Source organism: Bradysia coprophila, unplaced genomic scaffold (genome assembly GCF_014529535.1).
Source record: "Bradysia coprophila strain Holo2 unplaced genomic scaffold, BU_Bcop_v1 contig_24, whole genome shotgun sequence".
Classification (NCBI taxonomy): domain Eukaryota; kingdom Metazoa; phylum Arthropoda; class Insecta; order Diptera; family Sciaridae; genus Bradysia; species Bradysia coprophila.
In genome coordinates, this window is record NW_023503501.1 from 5,110,607 (window position 1) to 5,126,757 (window position 16,151).

At 35.6% G+C, this 16,151-nt stretch overlaps 2 protein-coding genes across 2 annotated transcripts; both read right to left on the reverse strand.

Moving 5' to 3' along the window:
• Window positions 1-121: 121 nt before the first annotated feature.
• On the reverse strand, window positions 122-4,606 carry LOC119078036 (cytochrome P450 4C1-like). Its single transcript, XM_037185447.1, has 7 exons — window positions 4,262-4,606; window positions 2,081-2,272; window positions 1,837-2,022; window positions 1,703-1,772; window positions 1,520-1,646; window positions 875-1,454; window positions 122-344 (listed from the first exon to the last, which is right to left on the reverse strand). The coding sequence occupies exons 1-7, from the start codon at window positions 4,419-4,421 to the stop codon at window positions 157-159; spliced, it is 1,503 nt and encodes a 500-aa protein (XP_037041342.1). The 5' UTR covers window positions 4,422-4,606; the 3' UTR covers window positions 122-156.
• Window positions 4,607-8,515: 3,909 nt separating this feature from the next.
• Window positions 8,516-16,151, reverse strand: LOC119078035 (cytochrome P450 4C1-like). Its single transcript, XM_037185446.1, has 7 exons — window positions 15,869-16,151; window positions 10,218-10,409; window positions 9,975-10,160; window positions 9,830-9,899; window positions 9,622-9,748; window positions 8,961-9,543; window positions 8,516-8,751 (listed from the first exon to the last, which is right to left on the reverse strand). Exons 1-7 carry the CDS (start codon window positions 16,026-16,028, stop codon window positions 8,564-8,566), a joined length of 1,506 nt encoding a protein of 501 aa, XP_037041341.1. The 5' UTR covers window positions 16,029-16,151; the 3' UTR covers window positions 8,516-8,563.

The following is a 16,151-nucleotide window of genomic DNA, read 5'->3' on the forward strand; positions in this document are numbered from 1 at the left end:
TCACATAAATTTAATTTAAATTAAAAAATGTCGCTCGTCACACCACTTAATAACAGATTGAAGTCGATGGAACAGTATGGCTGAATTAAATGCAAAATCATTTACAAACAAAAACCTTTTATTTGTTCACCTAGATTATGCCACTACATACAATCATTAATACTTTTCTCGCCTTTCAACGGTCACCATATGACAATTATCTATTTTCAACGTTACCTCAAATTTTGTGACGATGTCCTCAAGCTTAAGATGTGTGGAAAATTTGTATTGTCTCATAATCGCAGCCAGCATGATCTTCATCGATAACCAGGCGTATTTGATTCCGATGCAATTTCTTCCACCACCTGAAACGGACCCAATTTATTGGTATTCTGAATAATAATGAAAGGTGAGTGTTGAGGAGAACGATTATGGCTTACGCTAGTCATTTGTAATAGTCTTTGAGCTTACATGTAAATAAGTCCCTCATTGTTCATTGTTACACTACCAAAGTTCTGACGGTTTTGTTTTTGAGCGTTAGGACGAGCAATAAAACTCAGCATGGAGAAGCTTACGGTCTGTCGTAAGGAAGAATTCAAATTTTCGAATTTTTAACTCGTCTGTCGTCTAGCACTACAGACTTTTCAATAACGATTTTCTCTGTTCAGTTAAAAGTGAAAACGAGCAAACTTAGATATAAGGGCACTCCAGGGGGCACTCCTATCGCTCAATAAAGTTAGAACGTTTTTCGTGCTTTGTGTAACAAATGATCCTACCAGCGACATATTGTGAGAGACTTTTTCTCAAAGAGATTGTGAGGGGTATAGTGGGTAAATGCATTCATGTGAAAGGCTAATAATATCAAAAGGATCTCTGAAATGACTAAAAATCTTACCTGAAAACGGTAGGTACGAGTATGCGTGTCTCGAAGCGACCTTCTCCGGTAGAAAATTATCCGGATCAAACTTGTCAGCATTTGGTCCCCACACTTCTTTATTGCGATGTAAGTAATGACATGACAATACTAGCATTGTACCCTTCGGAATTGTGCAATTGCTCAGCTGGATATCCTCCATATTCTGACGGCCCAAAAATGGTGCAACTGGAAACAGTCTCATTGCTTCTTTGATGCACATTTCAAGGTAATCCAATTTTGCCAAAATTTCAGCATCAGATGGAGACGTTTGAGTCTCGTGACAATCTTTAATCTCCTGGAAAGCTTTTTCCTGTACTTCCGGATGCATGGCCAACATTAACATAATGTTTGACATGGAGAGAGCTGACGTTTCATTGCCACCAACTAATACGGTCACAATTTGATCGTCAAGCGTTTGCTCGTCAATCAGATTTTTTTGGTGCAATTTCAACAGTTCGTTGATAAATATTTGCGGCGTTGAATAGAATTCGTCTTCTTTCAGCTCTTTGTGGTTCTTGAAATAATTCTCGTCGAATTCCAGTAGCTTACGTTTTCTTATCTGAAATCGGAAAGGAAACATTCGTGGTCAACGCAGAAATCAATGGGATATCATCGGAAGCGTACGGCTTTTGGAATGTCGTAGACAATGGCAGTACCATGTCGATAGCTCTTGTAATCATCAGTCCATTTGTAAAACCAATCCGGATGTAACCAGAATTTTGTCATTCGATTTGCAATTAGCGAAGATTGACTGTAAAGACGAGAAGTCGCTTGGAAAATCATCACTTAAATTCATTGAAAACTTACGATTCCATTGCATCCAGCAATTCCACATTTTTGCTGCCTTGAAAGTCAAAATCGTAACCAATAGTTGTTGCTGCAATAAATGTAAGTTAATTCATTCTGATCGCTTCATCGTCAACATCATAACAAGAACTCACCACAAACCATTTCCAACGTACAAGCAAGGAACTGTTTGCTAATATCAAACGCCTTTTCGCCCACCCTTTTCCCTAATGTTTCAACCAAAACTTGTGATCTTTCGTTGAAAATGGGAATGAACGACAGCAAAATTTTATTATTAAACGTCGGATTCAAAAGCTTCCGCTGTGGTTTCCATACATGTACTGAAATGGAGCAAAGTTTTAATGGGACTCAAATGCGAACATCTATACCATAACCGACTGGGTGCAGTAAATAATCCTAGATTGACATCCATAAAGCGATAAATGTAGGGCTTTTCCAGACATTTCGGCGATAGCAGTACAGTTTGAACATCTTCTGGTTTGCCCAGAAAAACAGCCAAAAAAGGACCGAGCCAAAATCTGCATGGTGTGTCCAGCAGTTCGGTGGTAATGCAAAGCGTATCCATGATCTCTGAAAACAATTTTTGGGATTTCGTTTTACAAAAGGATACCTCTGAGTCTGAACAAGAAGACGTAAACTAATTCTTTTCTTTTATTAAGGGTTAGTAATATACGAAAAATGTACCACCCATTTATCTTTCTCCTACTGCCTACAGTGACAATCTACACATCTAGTGCCTAAAAGAGTATTTTTATCACTCGGTAGCATAAATAATTATTTGTTAACCTAGGGAAGAAAAGTTGATAATTACATTTCGAGTGTGTTATTTGTGGCCAGAGCCAAGCGAGATCAACACAACGTTTTTAACTAAAAAGGCTTCTGAAGTTTTAGCAGAAATGAGAAAATGCTTTGGTTTTCTCTAGGGTCGAAACTGGCTTATTACACACGTAGGGAAAACAAAAAAATTTGTTTAGGTTTCAAAAGCATGCAAAATCTTAATATAACTCGGGATTATGAAAAGTCTCGTTTCCGTGTGTTTATTGACCTCGGCTTCGCCTCGGATCAACACACGCAAATTCACACGAAAACTTTAGTTGTTGTTATGTAAATAACTATTTCTCACCTGCGTTGTGAAAACAACTATTTATCGCCTCTTGTTTTGACAAAAAAAGAAATAAAAAGTTTCTGCCCCTAACCTTTGTTTTTGTCACCTTTGTTTTTGTTTTGAAAAATTGTGTAACAAATTGATAATTGTTTAGTGAAGGAAAACGGTTAATCACTCCTTGCACATACGAAAAACGTTGTGCTTACCGAGGAAATTGTATTTTCAACTCGAGCAATTCACGGCCCTCACTGCGCTCTGGAGGCAAAGCTTCGCTTCTTGCTGTAATCTTCTATTTTCTTCCGTCGGTAAACAAATGACTATAGCTGTTTATGAGATCTAATATCGAATAACCTTTATCAAGCTGTGTCAACTTTGGTGAATAATTTTGGATGACCGAAGTAGATGATTTCGGCTAAACAAGAAATTCAAAAAAATCGGAGATAAATAAACAAAATACTTAATTTATAAACGGAAAAACGAATGCACCTATAAGGCGTTTAAATCTCCATAATTTTTAACTGACTTTTTTTTATAACGTTTTGCCTTTTTTAATTTTATGTTTCACGTTTCCATCTGAATTATTGATTTTTTTTAAGTATTTGTATTGGTGGTTGTGTAATGTCGGAGATTTTTGGTGTAATTGGTTTTCATGCGTTGCTTAACTCTTTATTGAAATGTGAATATGAAATGTTCATTAATTGACCAGAATGGGGTTGAATATCCGAACCGAGATTTATTTGTTTTATTCACTATGTTAAATTTCGAATATTTTGAATAACTTTTATGATCTTTGTGCTGCTTAAAACTGCTTCTTATAGTTATTATGAACGAATACGTCTTACAAACATCAAAAATTCAGGCTTGCTGAACTCGACTCTCATCGTCAAAAGAAAATAATAATATAAAACCGATGACCTGCCTGACCTTTGTATTTAAATAAAAGCTTTTAGCAATTTGGCAATAGATTCGTATATAAATCCAACTAACTTTAAAGCTTATTATGTTAAGAAAACATAAAACAAGAATATAACCAACTAAAACGAATACTGGCTAACACGATCTTGCCGAGGGTGATACCACTATTTTGTGATTAACATGGTTAATCAATTAATCTGTTAATCAGAAACATAAGTTTTGTGAAATTCACTGAATCCAAACGGTTAGTCGGTGATTAACATTGATTAACCGCTATATTTCACGTTTATTTGTAGTTTTGCGACGATTCCCCCGGTCAAATGTTGGTAAATCACCAATTCGTCATCATGTTAATCATGTTAATCACAATAATAAAAAAGAGTGGTTCGGATCTTGCACAGTAAAATATTTGTTTATAAAATGAAGTAATAGATTTTCGATCAATTTCTTTTAATCTGCTACACATAGAGCGAAAACATTGAGCGATTTGATAACTAATATACTGTTGATTGACAAACAGCAGCGTCGTAAATCCTCACCGATTGTATTTTTCCCAATAAAATAAAGACCAGATCCAACTATTGGTATTTCCGGCAGAGCAGGCAAATGTCCAACGTATTTCATCATTCTTCGTTTATACAGATAAAATTTCATGAACAATATCGCAGCAACTGCACTTATCAGATAAAGGACAATCATTTTCGCTTTATTTGCTTCACACCCACCACAATCCAATTTTCTGATATTAACACAAAATTTGGTTATTATTAACAATGCACAAATAAAACAACACGCCACGCAGGTTAACTCATCGAATATCGAACCGCATTTAATCAGTCACATTAATGAACTGACTGAATGAAATTCATGGTACATCGGCGGAACGTTTAAATCCAATAAAATCGAAAAACTTTTTTCCAATATTATGTGGTCACAGATATAGTCGCGTAGGTTTGATGAAGAAAGGCATAGTCGTCGAGATGAATTAGCGAAGTTTTTGAGTGAAATCAACACACCATACATCGCAGCGTCTGTAAAGAATTGAAAGACTATATGTGCGTGTATATCAGCAAGACACAAACTGAAGTGAGAAATCGCTTCAATTGCACGAGCATGCATACACTTTTTGTCATTTGTTACAAACTTGTTTTCTGTTTTATTGATGTATCTATCACATACAGCATTGTTGGATATCTCGAGTATTGTCCTGATCTTAGGTCAAATCATACCTACTAAACGTGTAATACAAATGTTCAAACTGACGTAAAGTCTTGGTTTTCATGTTTCCATTCAGGGTACAAGACAAGAAAAATATTGAAGCATCTCTTCGTTGATGAAAACATTAGTATGTCTACCTACTTACTATACATTATCTCATGTCATCAACTTAAACCACTTGAAGAGATTCGGTAATTAAAAATTTGGTCGGAGGTTTAGAAGAAAAAACGTTTTTTGCAGGCGTTTAAAACATTCATTTTTGACCGTTTGTTGGCTTTCTTCATTTTTATTTACATCAGTAATAATAAGACGAATTGATGAAAAATTTCGTTATTTAAACCTAGTTCGAGTAAACACACAATTACCAGTCTTTTATGTCGGAGTATTGTAGTGTATTTTTTGCTGCTTTAATAGAATCGAAATCGCTCAATGCGTAGCCTTGAGATGATATTTTATTATCATTTGGTACGTGATCGTATTTAGTCATTTTCAACTCAATTTTACGATAAATTAATTTCGACTTCCATTCATAGAAGTGATATAAGATACGAGTTTATGCTAATTTACCTTTTCAGATGAGTTGGTGCCATCAAAACATCTTTAAAAGGAGTTAATAAAAGAAAAAACGCTAATGTTCTTCTTAATTTTAAATTTCTTCACATTTAGATGGTTATACGGTTGGGATCGTTTCTAATTCAATTCAATTCGTTCAAATTTGCTGAAATCCATCGAAATTTACTGAAAATTTACCGAATTTACGGAAATTCCGATTCAATAAATTTTAGGTAAAGTCGGTAGATCATAATACCAATAATAAGGCCTTTAAACTTACAACTTAACAATTACGTGGCCACTAGTCGCTCACTTTATGCACTAAGAAATGCTGAATACTCATTATGCGCTGAAAGGCATCAATAAGATTCTTTCAGATCGGCTTTACTCAATTAGGCTTAGTGAGTAATCACCAATACTAAATTACTTCAACGAACACTTACAACACAGCACTACACCAATGAATACTAGGCCCCAACTTTTGGGCGGGTCGGGTCCTTTGACTGACAATTTTATAAATATATTTTTATATTTGAAAAAATTCATTTTATTTTTCGTTGTCAAACTTCCGAAGCATCACAAATCACCGAAGCATCACAAAAACCTTCGGCCGAGTCAAAATTCTTTGGAAAAGTACTTTTTGTATTCTCAATTTCGATCAACCATAATAAGGCTTACTATCGGGTCAGGTCAACCTGAACATTTCAGGTCAGGTTAATTAAAATCATGACCTGAAATGACCTGAAACCTGAATTTGACCTGATAACTTGACCTGAATATTATCAGGTTGACCTGAAATTTTTCTAGTTTTTTCTAAATTAGTTTTGTTAATATGAAATCGAAAAAGCAATTGATTCCTGATAAGGCCTATTATTAGGCTTTTATTGTCGCAGAGCGGACATGTCTTTGTAAACAAACCCAAAGGTACGGAAAGTCGTACAATCTTCACTAGGATCATTAGCTTCACTTCGAACATTTTACATTTTTTTATGGGCTCAGGAAGTAACTTCTAGGACTGAAAGCTCCTATCAGCTAACCTGATAAGGTTTAATGACTCGTTGATGCCTATAAAAATTTAAAATGTTCAAAGTGTCGATACCTAATAAAGATTGTGCGACTTTTATGGATGATTTGCGTTCCTATTCAGAGGCTTAATTCGCGAAACAAATTATTTTTTCGTTTCTTAAGTTCACTTTGATATTACAGAGAAATTGGTTAGAGAACTACCCTGGAAAGGTGAATATTGTGGGCTCAGGAACCACCTATGCGCCAGCTTATTATGTAAAGTACATGACCAATATCAGGGTACATTTCAGAACTTGCATTCTAATCACTTAACTCTAATCTGTTGGTCTGTTGGTAAATTATAACGTCAAAAACCACAGACAATAATCAAAAGTCTCTACATTACAATGGCAATTATGTGAGTACGAATGAAGGATGTTTCGTAAACATAGTAAAGCTTGAATGATTTCTGGCTCGATGGAACATCTCGTCAGCGTTAGAATATCAGCTCCAGCCACAGGAACTGATGTGAGGACAAGAAAACACGAGTCATGCGACTGAGGCAGTTGAAAATGGAATTAAATACGAAAATGTATTTCGGATTAACGACTTTTATTGAAGACTTTGATTTTTTCTAAAATTCAACTTCAGGTCATCAGGTCATTTCGGGTTATTTCAGTTCATGACCTGAAAACTCAGGTCAGGTCAGGTCAAAGTCAATTTCTATTTCAGGTCAACCTGACCTGACCTGTGGTAAGCCTTAAACCATAAATCATAAATTAAATACAACGATGAGTGTTTATTATTTTGTTTCATCTTCTTATTGTTAACGTTAATTAGAAGTAAGTGATGCGAATGTAGAACGATTTTAGAAAACTCTTTCACTTTGGTACAAAATAAAAAAGTACGATGGCTATCTATATGATGTTCTTCTCTTATACATATGTACCAAAAGGAAGTCCCTCGATACTTACTACAATCATGAAAAAAATATCACGACTTGTGGGAATTATGGCCCTCACTTCGCTCTGGTCGCAAACTTCACACTCGTGCGAGCCTTAAAATTTTCTGTTTGATTGCTTTTTAGTGTCATTCCATACGAATAACGATTCAGAAATTGGTTTTTCATCAAAGCAATCTTTTTCAATTGATTGAATTTCCAACCGTGTAAAATACTGTTTTTCTTGAATACCTTCCAGACCCTTCATCCCATATAGCCCATCTTCTAACTTCGATAACATCAGTAATTGGATTCTGCGTCGATTAAAAAAAAAATTAGTAATTGGTTGATGATTACTCACGTTGTTATCGTGTTTACGAGCAAAATATTGGGACAAACAATTCCGTTTCTCATCACATTTCATACAACCTTTGGGACAAACATTTTAGGGTATTTTCCGACATAAGACCCTGACTTACAGTCAAGGGAATAAACTACCAGGTATGTAGAACATATCGATTTAAAAAACGGATTCAAACGCGCTCATTTTCATATTATTTTGACATGAGTAATGAATACGATCTACCTATCGGCCATACCTACTGTGGACGTACATTCATTGCTAACCACAGCATTAACACTTGTACATGTCAAAGCCTGTGACTCCTGCCTGTACGAAAGAAGTGGAAAGCCTATTCTGATAACTTCAGCGTCCAAATATTTTTTACGTTAATGCAGTCTATGATCAGTCTAGATGATCTGTGGTTACGAATAAAAGAGCTTTTTGAAAAGTGTTAAGACGGATCAACACAACGCTAAATTGTAGCCTAAATCTGTGCGAAAAAATAATATATTTTGGATGATAACTTCGTATTTTATTTTGCTTTTAACGAGTAGGAATACCGCCCTCCTCTTTAGGTGAATTATTGGATGAATTTTTCCATGAAAAATTTGACATTAGACCATACCTATAGAGTATACTTTCATTGAGATTTTCCGTTGTGTCCGTCCGTCGATGCAGTACACATTACATTCGGAGAACTAATGGTTGATGTAACTAAATGCAAAATTATTTAAAAAAAAAAACATTTTATTTTTACACTTAAATTATGCCACACCACAATCATCAATATTTTTCGCGTCTTTCAATGGTCACCATATGACGATTCTCGATTTTCAATAATATTTCGAATTTTGTGACGATGTCCTCAAGCCTAAGATGTGTGGAAAATTTGTACTGTCTCATAATGGCAGACAGGAAGATCTTCATCGACATCCAGGCGTATTTAATTCCGATGCAATTTCTTGCACCACCTGAAACGAATCGAATTAATTCGCAAATAAGTTGACGTGTAAAATGGATTTAATGTATCAAAGGGGCAAGGATAAAGGAGGGTGATATATTTAGATGATGGAGTCTACCGAAGAGATGCAAAACTTGTACGCCATCGTCTTCCCATATCTTCCACTAATAAAGAAATGGTAGAGGCTAAAATTATCGAAAGTATCTCTTAAAATTTTACCTGAAAAAGGTAGATACGAGTATGCGTGTCTCGAAGCGACTTTCTCGGGTAGAAAATTATCCGGATCGAACAAGTCCGCATTTGGTCCCCACACTTCCTTATTGCGATGTAAATGATGGCATGACAATATTAGCATCGTTCCCTTCGGAACTATACAATTGCTTAATTGCACATCATCTGTCGTCTGTCGACCCATAAACGGACCAACCGGGAATAGTCTCATTGATTCTTTGACACACATTTCAAGGTAAACCAATTTTGCCAAAATTTCGGCATCAGATAGAGACGTTTGAGTCTCGTGACAATCTTTAATCTCCTGGAAAGCTTTTTCCTGTACTTCCGGATGCATAGCCAACATCAAGATAATGTGTGACATTGTAAGCGCTGTTGTGTCGTTGCCAGCCACTAACATGCTAATTATTTGATCATCAAGCAATTTATCGTCAATGAGCTTTTTGTGATGCAATTTGAACAGTTCATTGACAAATATTTGTGGAGTGGAAAAGAATTCGTCTTCCTTGAGCTCGTCATTATTTTCGAAATATTTTTTCTCGTAAAATTCCTTTTCTTTGAGTTTTCGTATCTGAAAAAAGTCGAAAACAAATCGTAGGTTGTTGAGTCGTATATCAATCAAAGAAAACAAAATTGGTCTAAAGCGTACAGATTGTGGAATTTCGTAAACATGAGGCGCTTCCCGTCTGAAGATCTTGTAATCATTGGTCCACTTATAAATCCATTGTGGGTGTAACCAGAATTTTAACATCCTATTTGCAACTAGTGTAGTTTGACTGAAAGGACATAAATCTTTTAAAATCAATCTTCTCTATGTTAAGGATCGACATGACTGATGGCTATAAAATCAAACGTACGATTCCATTGTTTCCAACATTTTCACATTTTTATTGCTTTGAAAATCCAAATCGACACCGATAGTTGTTGCTGCAAAACGTTTTTTTCATGATAAAGTCCACGATACCTCAACCTTATAATTACAGAACGGTAAGAAGAACTTACAACAAACCGTTTCCAAAGTGCAAGCATAAAATTGTTTGCTGATATCGAATGCTTCCTCGCCCACCTTTTTGCCTAACACTTCCGCTAAAATTCGAGCTTTATCATTGAAAATGGGAATGAAAGACAGCAAAATTTTATTATTAAACGTTGGATTCAAAAGCTTCCGCTGGGGTTTCCATATATGTACTGAAATAAAGCAAAATTATAATTCGATTCAGACCTATATTAGCATTCATAACCGACATGGTGCTGTAAATAATCCGATATTGTCATCCATAAAGCTATACAAATAGGGTTTGGCAAGACACTTCGGCGATAGCAGTACTGTTTGAACATCTTCTGGTCTGCCCAGAAAAACAGCCAAAAAAGGACCAAGCCAAAATCTGCATGGTGTCTCAAACATTTCGGTGGTCATGCATAGCATATCCATGATCTCTGAAAGCAATAATTGTAAAGTCGTTTATTCAATATTTCTGTGTTGTTCTGAAATTATGAGAATGGAGGTTAACGACACTGGCTACGAGCTAGTTATGCTAGTTATGGGCTCTGAAAGAGAACGATGAATGGTACAACTCTGTGGGTTGGAGAGACAAAACCAGCAAAGCAGGAAGATTTCGTTAGAATTTCTTCTGTTCTCTGTCTACCGAAACACTAAAGTTACATTTAAGTGAAAATGACAAACGATACGCAAAACTACAACGTGGCTTTCTTCACAAGTTCTTAATACAAAGTCAACGAAAATAAAAGTGTCTGATCTAGCACACAGTTGTTGCAAAAGTTAATACCGAATCACTTAAATGGAAATATTGAACAATAAGTGAAGAGTTGTTATGGTTGTTATTAAAGTAGATCGGCAGATTCGATACATTAAATCATCATTTCTGGTATGTCATTAAAACTTTTGTCAGTGGTCCAATGCCACCGTTAATAAAACGACCATTGAATGACACATACTTCCAATTCAATGACTAACGATTACATCATAAGAACAGCAAATGTCAGTGAAATTTCGACGTGCATTTGCTTCACCTGGTCATGTCATACAATCAATGTAAAAACCGTGTAAGTGCTTTTGATTGTATTAGCTGAAATACGGCTGAAGCAAATTCAGGTCTAAATTGAACTGACGTCCACTGTAATTTCTAATCTACCACCTCCTTTGACCTACATATTTGCACCGATTGAATTGGTATTAAGTACGACCATAAATAAGCTGCAAACTCTTCGCGTGAATGACTTTGTTGTTGAAAATGGAACATCAGATCAAAGTGTAACACACAGATAAGAGATTTTTTAAGAGATTTGTCGACATCGATCATACATTCGCGTGATATATTATTAATGATAGTTAACCTGTTACAGACGGCAATCATATGACCAGTATTATTATCAGGTCTATTCATAGAGTTACACTTGAGAGGTGCCAAGGTGGCGCTGTCAGTATTTAAACATGTCTGGTTTCCCATATAATTTTGTGGTTACCTTTGATCGACAGCGCCATCATGAACACGTCTGGTTTTCCATATAATTTTGTGGTTTCCTTTGATTGACAGCGCCACCATGCCACCTCTCGAGTGTAACTCTATGGGTCTATTACTTCCATCAAAGTATTTTTAATCTGTTGATTTCAAATCTTGTACTTCAATTTTTTTAACATGCATTTTACTATATAAACGACCATATTACCCAGAGCCTGTCATTATTTTTGTCGTCGTTATCGATAACAGATGAATAGCCGTATGTGACAGGTTAAATCTTATCGTCGATTGGAGGTATTTATTTGGTGAACATGCCTGGATACGAAATCTTTAACATCATTAGGTTTGACATTTATTGTGCACAATGCTGTTTAAGAATCCATGTTCTCTTGTGTTAACACAAGCTAAAGCTCGCTTATTTTTGCCTATCGTTGTCTCTTCGATAAGAGATTGTATAGTTGTCTCTAAAAATGTACATATGTTACAGTGACTACGTGTTCTGACCGTTCGGTTCGCATTCGAAAGTATAATATACTTGGTGCTAATATCCAAAGATTTTTCTTTCTGAGTTTCTTAGATATTATTTAGAAAATGTAAGAACGAGTAGCGTATTACTGACATTAGCTGCTTTGTTCGTGGTTCTTTTATAAAAAAAATTTTACGGTCAATTTGAAAAATAATTAAATTAAAAATTCTGTTAAAGAAATAAGACGAAGAAAAATTGCTGTCAATTACTTGTCAATAGTTTGTTTAAACTAACAATAGATGGCCATCAACTTGTTCGTTAATAACGTTTCAGAAACGGCTAGTCATCGGCAATCGACTACAACGACGTAAAATAAGCGATTAGTTTGGGATAGTCGAACTAAACAAGAACAAGATTTGGTAATCTATCACTAAGCGATAGTTAAAACAAAAGAATTAAACAGATTAAATCGCTTGCCGTTCACAAAGACGAGTACCCAGTTCGTGAAAAATGGTTGAAAACTAGCATACAGTCCACAAGGTTAAAAGTGTGTAATTACAGTCCATATAATTGTTTTAATGAAATACAAAATTATGCTGCTTTTCAGTCGTTTTTCAGCCCTCTTAGAAATTTAACACTAACTGCTGGTTAGTTAACGGAATAGTTCTTTTACTTTACTATCCCACTCCATATGAAATACAATGCTTTATTGCATGCGAGAAAACGAGACAACAACATTAGCGTGAATGACAGCTAACGAGTAATTTCTGATTTAGAGCTCTAGGTAAGTAATTTTTCTGTCACAACATCACTCGAATGCAATAAAAGTATGTACCTCGGGCTACGGTACAATGGTCGATGCGGTACAATGGTCGATGCGGTACAATGGTCTATGGTCGAGTCGATAGTCAATGGTCGAGTCGATGGTGAAATAAAGACAATGGTCCACATTACGAATTCAGTGGGAGCCGACAACATGAAAGTTAAGTGGGAGTATTGGATTCATGTACGAGTTATATGAATTGAGTGGGAGTGTTGGAGCTATACAATTAATATAACTCGTTCAAGTCGAACACTAGAATAGTAGCCTAATGAAATGGATATCAACGTAGTAGGCTTAGAATTAGGTATAAATACGATGCTTTGTTCATAGAACAAGTCACTCTCTAATAAACGTTCAAAGTGTGAACATCTTAGTTTTATTAGAAGTCCGGATTGGAATCCGTGAAATTCCAACAGGTTATGGGGCCCAGACATATTGAACTGAGGCAATTAATCTGCAGCGCCAGTTTGCACTGGAAGGGGTGTCAATAACACTCGCTGTACGATTGAATTGTGGTTGGTATGTGATCTGTGGAAAGTTGTGGCACCGTTAAGTGCAAGCGAATGTAGCTACGCTACAAGACCGGTGGCGGAGTAAAATTCCAAGTATGGCGGTTAGTATGTCGTTTCGTCTGAGGAGGCAGTCGCAGTGTGGTGGCAGTAAACTCCAAGTATGGCGGTTAATATGGCATCGTTTCGTCTGAGGAGATGGTCACTGGCAAACTGGGTGAGCAGTCAAATCTCACATGGTTGCATGAGGTCAATGATGGGTTGCTGATGGGTAGCAACAGAGAATTCATTGGTAGCAACAGCGAATGACTGAGTGGGCAGTATATCCCTCAGTAGCGGTAAATTCCAAGTATGACGTGGATTTCGTCTGCGGAGCTAGTCACAACTGGGTGAGTGGTCCAATCTCACAAGGAGCTGAGTGGTCAGCCAAGACTGGGTGAGCACTTCGATCTCACAAGCAATACAATGGTCGATGCGGCACAATGGTCGATGCGGTACAATGGTCGATGAGGTAAAATGGTCGATTCAGTACAAATGGTCGATGCGGTACAATGGTCGATGCGGTACAATGGTCGATGCGGTACAATAGTCTATGGTCGAGTCGATAGTCAATGGTCGAGTCGATGGTGAAATAAAGACAATGGTCCACATTACGAATTCAGTGGGAGCCGACAACATGAAAGTTAAGTGGGAGTGTTGGATTCATGTACGAGTTATATGAATTGAGTGGGAGTGTTGGAGTTATACAATTAATATAACTCGTTCAAGTCGAACACTAGAATAGTAGCCTAATGAAATGGATATCAACGTAGTAGGCTTAGAATTAGGTATAAATACGATGCTTTGTTCATAGAACAAGTCACTCTCTAATAAACGTTCAAAGTGTGAACATCTTAGTTTTATTAGAAGTCCGGATTGGAATCCGTGAAATTCCAACAGGATTGACCTAAAAATTGGATATCAAATTACTTCATTTGTATAGCAATGTACCATTGTTTTGAGCTCCTTTAGCATTGACATAAATAGTCAAGCTTGCATTTATTTGAAATCGTGAATAAAAATCGGAAAAAATGGTAAAATTGAGCTAAACCGTGATTTCCCGCACCCTCTTGCTAAATTTTCCTTGAAATTTTATCGATTGAAGTGTAAAAGTTTTTAAAAAAATATTTTGATGTCAGCTCTTTTCGCATTATTGTTACAAAATATTAAACTTGCATTTGCTACCCATTTTCTTTGATTGGTTCAAAACAATAATAGGACAATTCCCGACCCGAGTTTAAACTTTTATACTCGAGTCGGGAATTGCCTTAATAGTATTTGACATACTTTTGTTTTCCCTAAAGTATAAAGTGACGAATTACATTGCTAGGGAAAACAAGAGAATTGGTTTGGGAGTTCACGACATGTAACAGTTATTTACATGACAAGGGATAAAAAGTTGAAATGTAGAGTTTAGTGTGAATTTTGTTGATTCGAGGCGAAGCCGAGATCAATAAACACACGAAAACTAGACTTTTCAACTCTTATCCCGATTTATGTAATGGATTTTACATGTTGTTTTACCTAGGTGTTTAATAAGCAACTTTCGACCCTAGAGAAAACAAAAGCATGCATATGAATTTTTCGTCAACTTTACATTGTAACGTAAATCAAGTATACCATTAATTTTCGGTTATAATTATTGACCTATCGCGTATTTACTTTACGAATGCAAAAAAGACAGATATTGATTGGAATAGTTGTAAACAAAAATACTGTCCGTCATATAACGAAAAAAATATTCCTCAACGCGAACAACACATAAAAAATACCACAACAATGTCGATTGAGTAACACCCAAAACGTTTTTTATAATCAGAACTTGCCTCTTGTCCATGTCTATATATGCAGACACATATCATTTTATAATTCCACGTTATACTGACTAGTAAACAATAATCCGTTTTTATGATTGGTTTTTTTTTCTTAATTTTTTTTATGTTGAAACATTAAAAAAAACTTTTACTATTTATACATATATATGTAGGTAGGCAGTACCTTCCTAATAGCGAACCTATCGATTATGTTACAATAATATGTTTAAATACGTGTAATGTTTTAGACAAAAGAAAGCTGACACAGATCAACAATGAAATTTTCGAAGGGATTTGAAAGTATTTCTATTAATTTAGACCTTCAACATTTCATGTACAGTTGGACGATGTACATACGGTTACCACAATAACTATTAAAATCTAAAGACTACAAAGTAACTATGCACAAGCATATGCAGTATTTTTACTAAAGGATCTACTACTTCATTTGATAAAAATATTTCCATTAAATCGACTTCAAATCTTTTACTTCATTTTTTAAACACACGTTTTGTGGTATAAAGCCGCATTAATTAGAGTTTGTCGGTTATTCAGTAGTTGTTACAGATAACAGACGATAACCGTCCTGTAAAGGATAACACGGTTTTATTCCAACGGTGAAAAAAAACTCGAAAAAGATACGGTTTTATTGTTAAACATAAAGTCAAACTGCAAACAGTACGTTGAAGAACCGTAATCTTCTTAATTCAAAAATTTGATTGAAAATCTAGCTTGTCACAAACACCAAAAGTAGTAAATTCTTACCAACTGTATTCTTCCCTATAAAATAAAGACCAGATCCAACGATTGGTATTTCTGGGGGAGCAGGCAAATGTCCAACGTATTTCATAATTCTTCGCTTGTACAGATAAAATTTCATAAACAATATCGCAGCAACTGCACTTATCAGATAAATGAATATCATTTTCGCTTTATTTGCTTTCCACCAAACACAAAATACGATTAGTGCTTAACACAAAACATCAACACGTAACGCAAGTTACTTAACGAAATTCGAACCGCATTTAATCAGTCACATTAACCAACT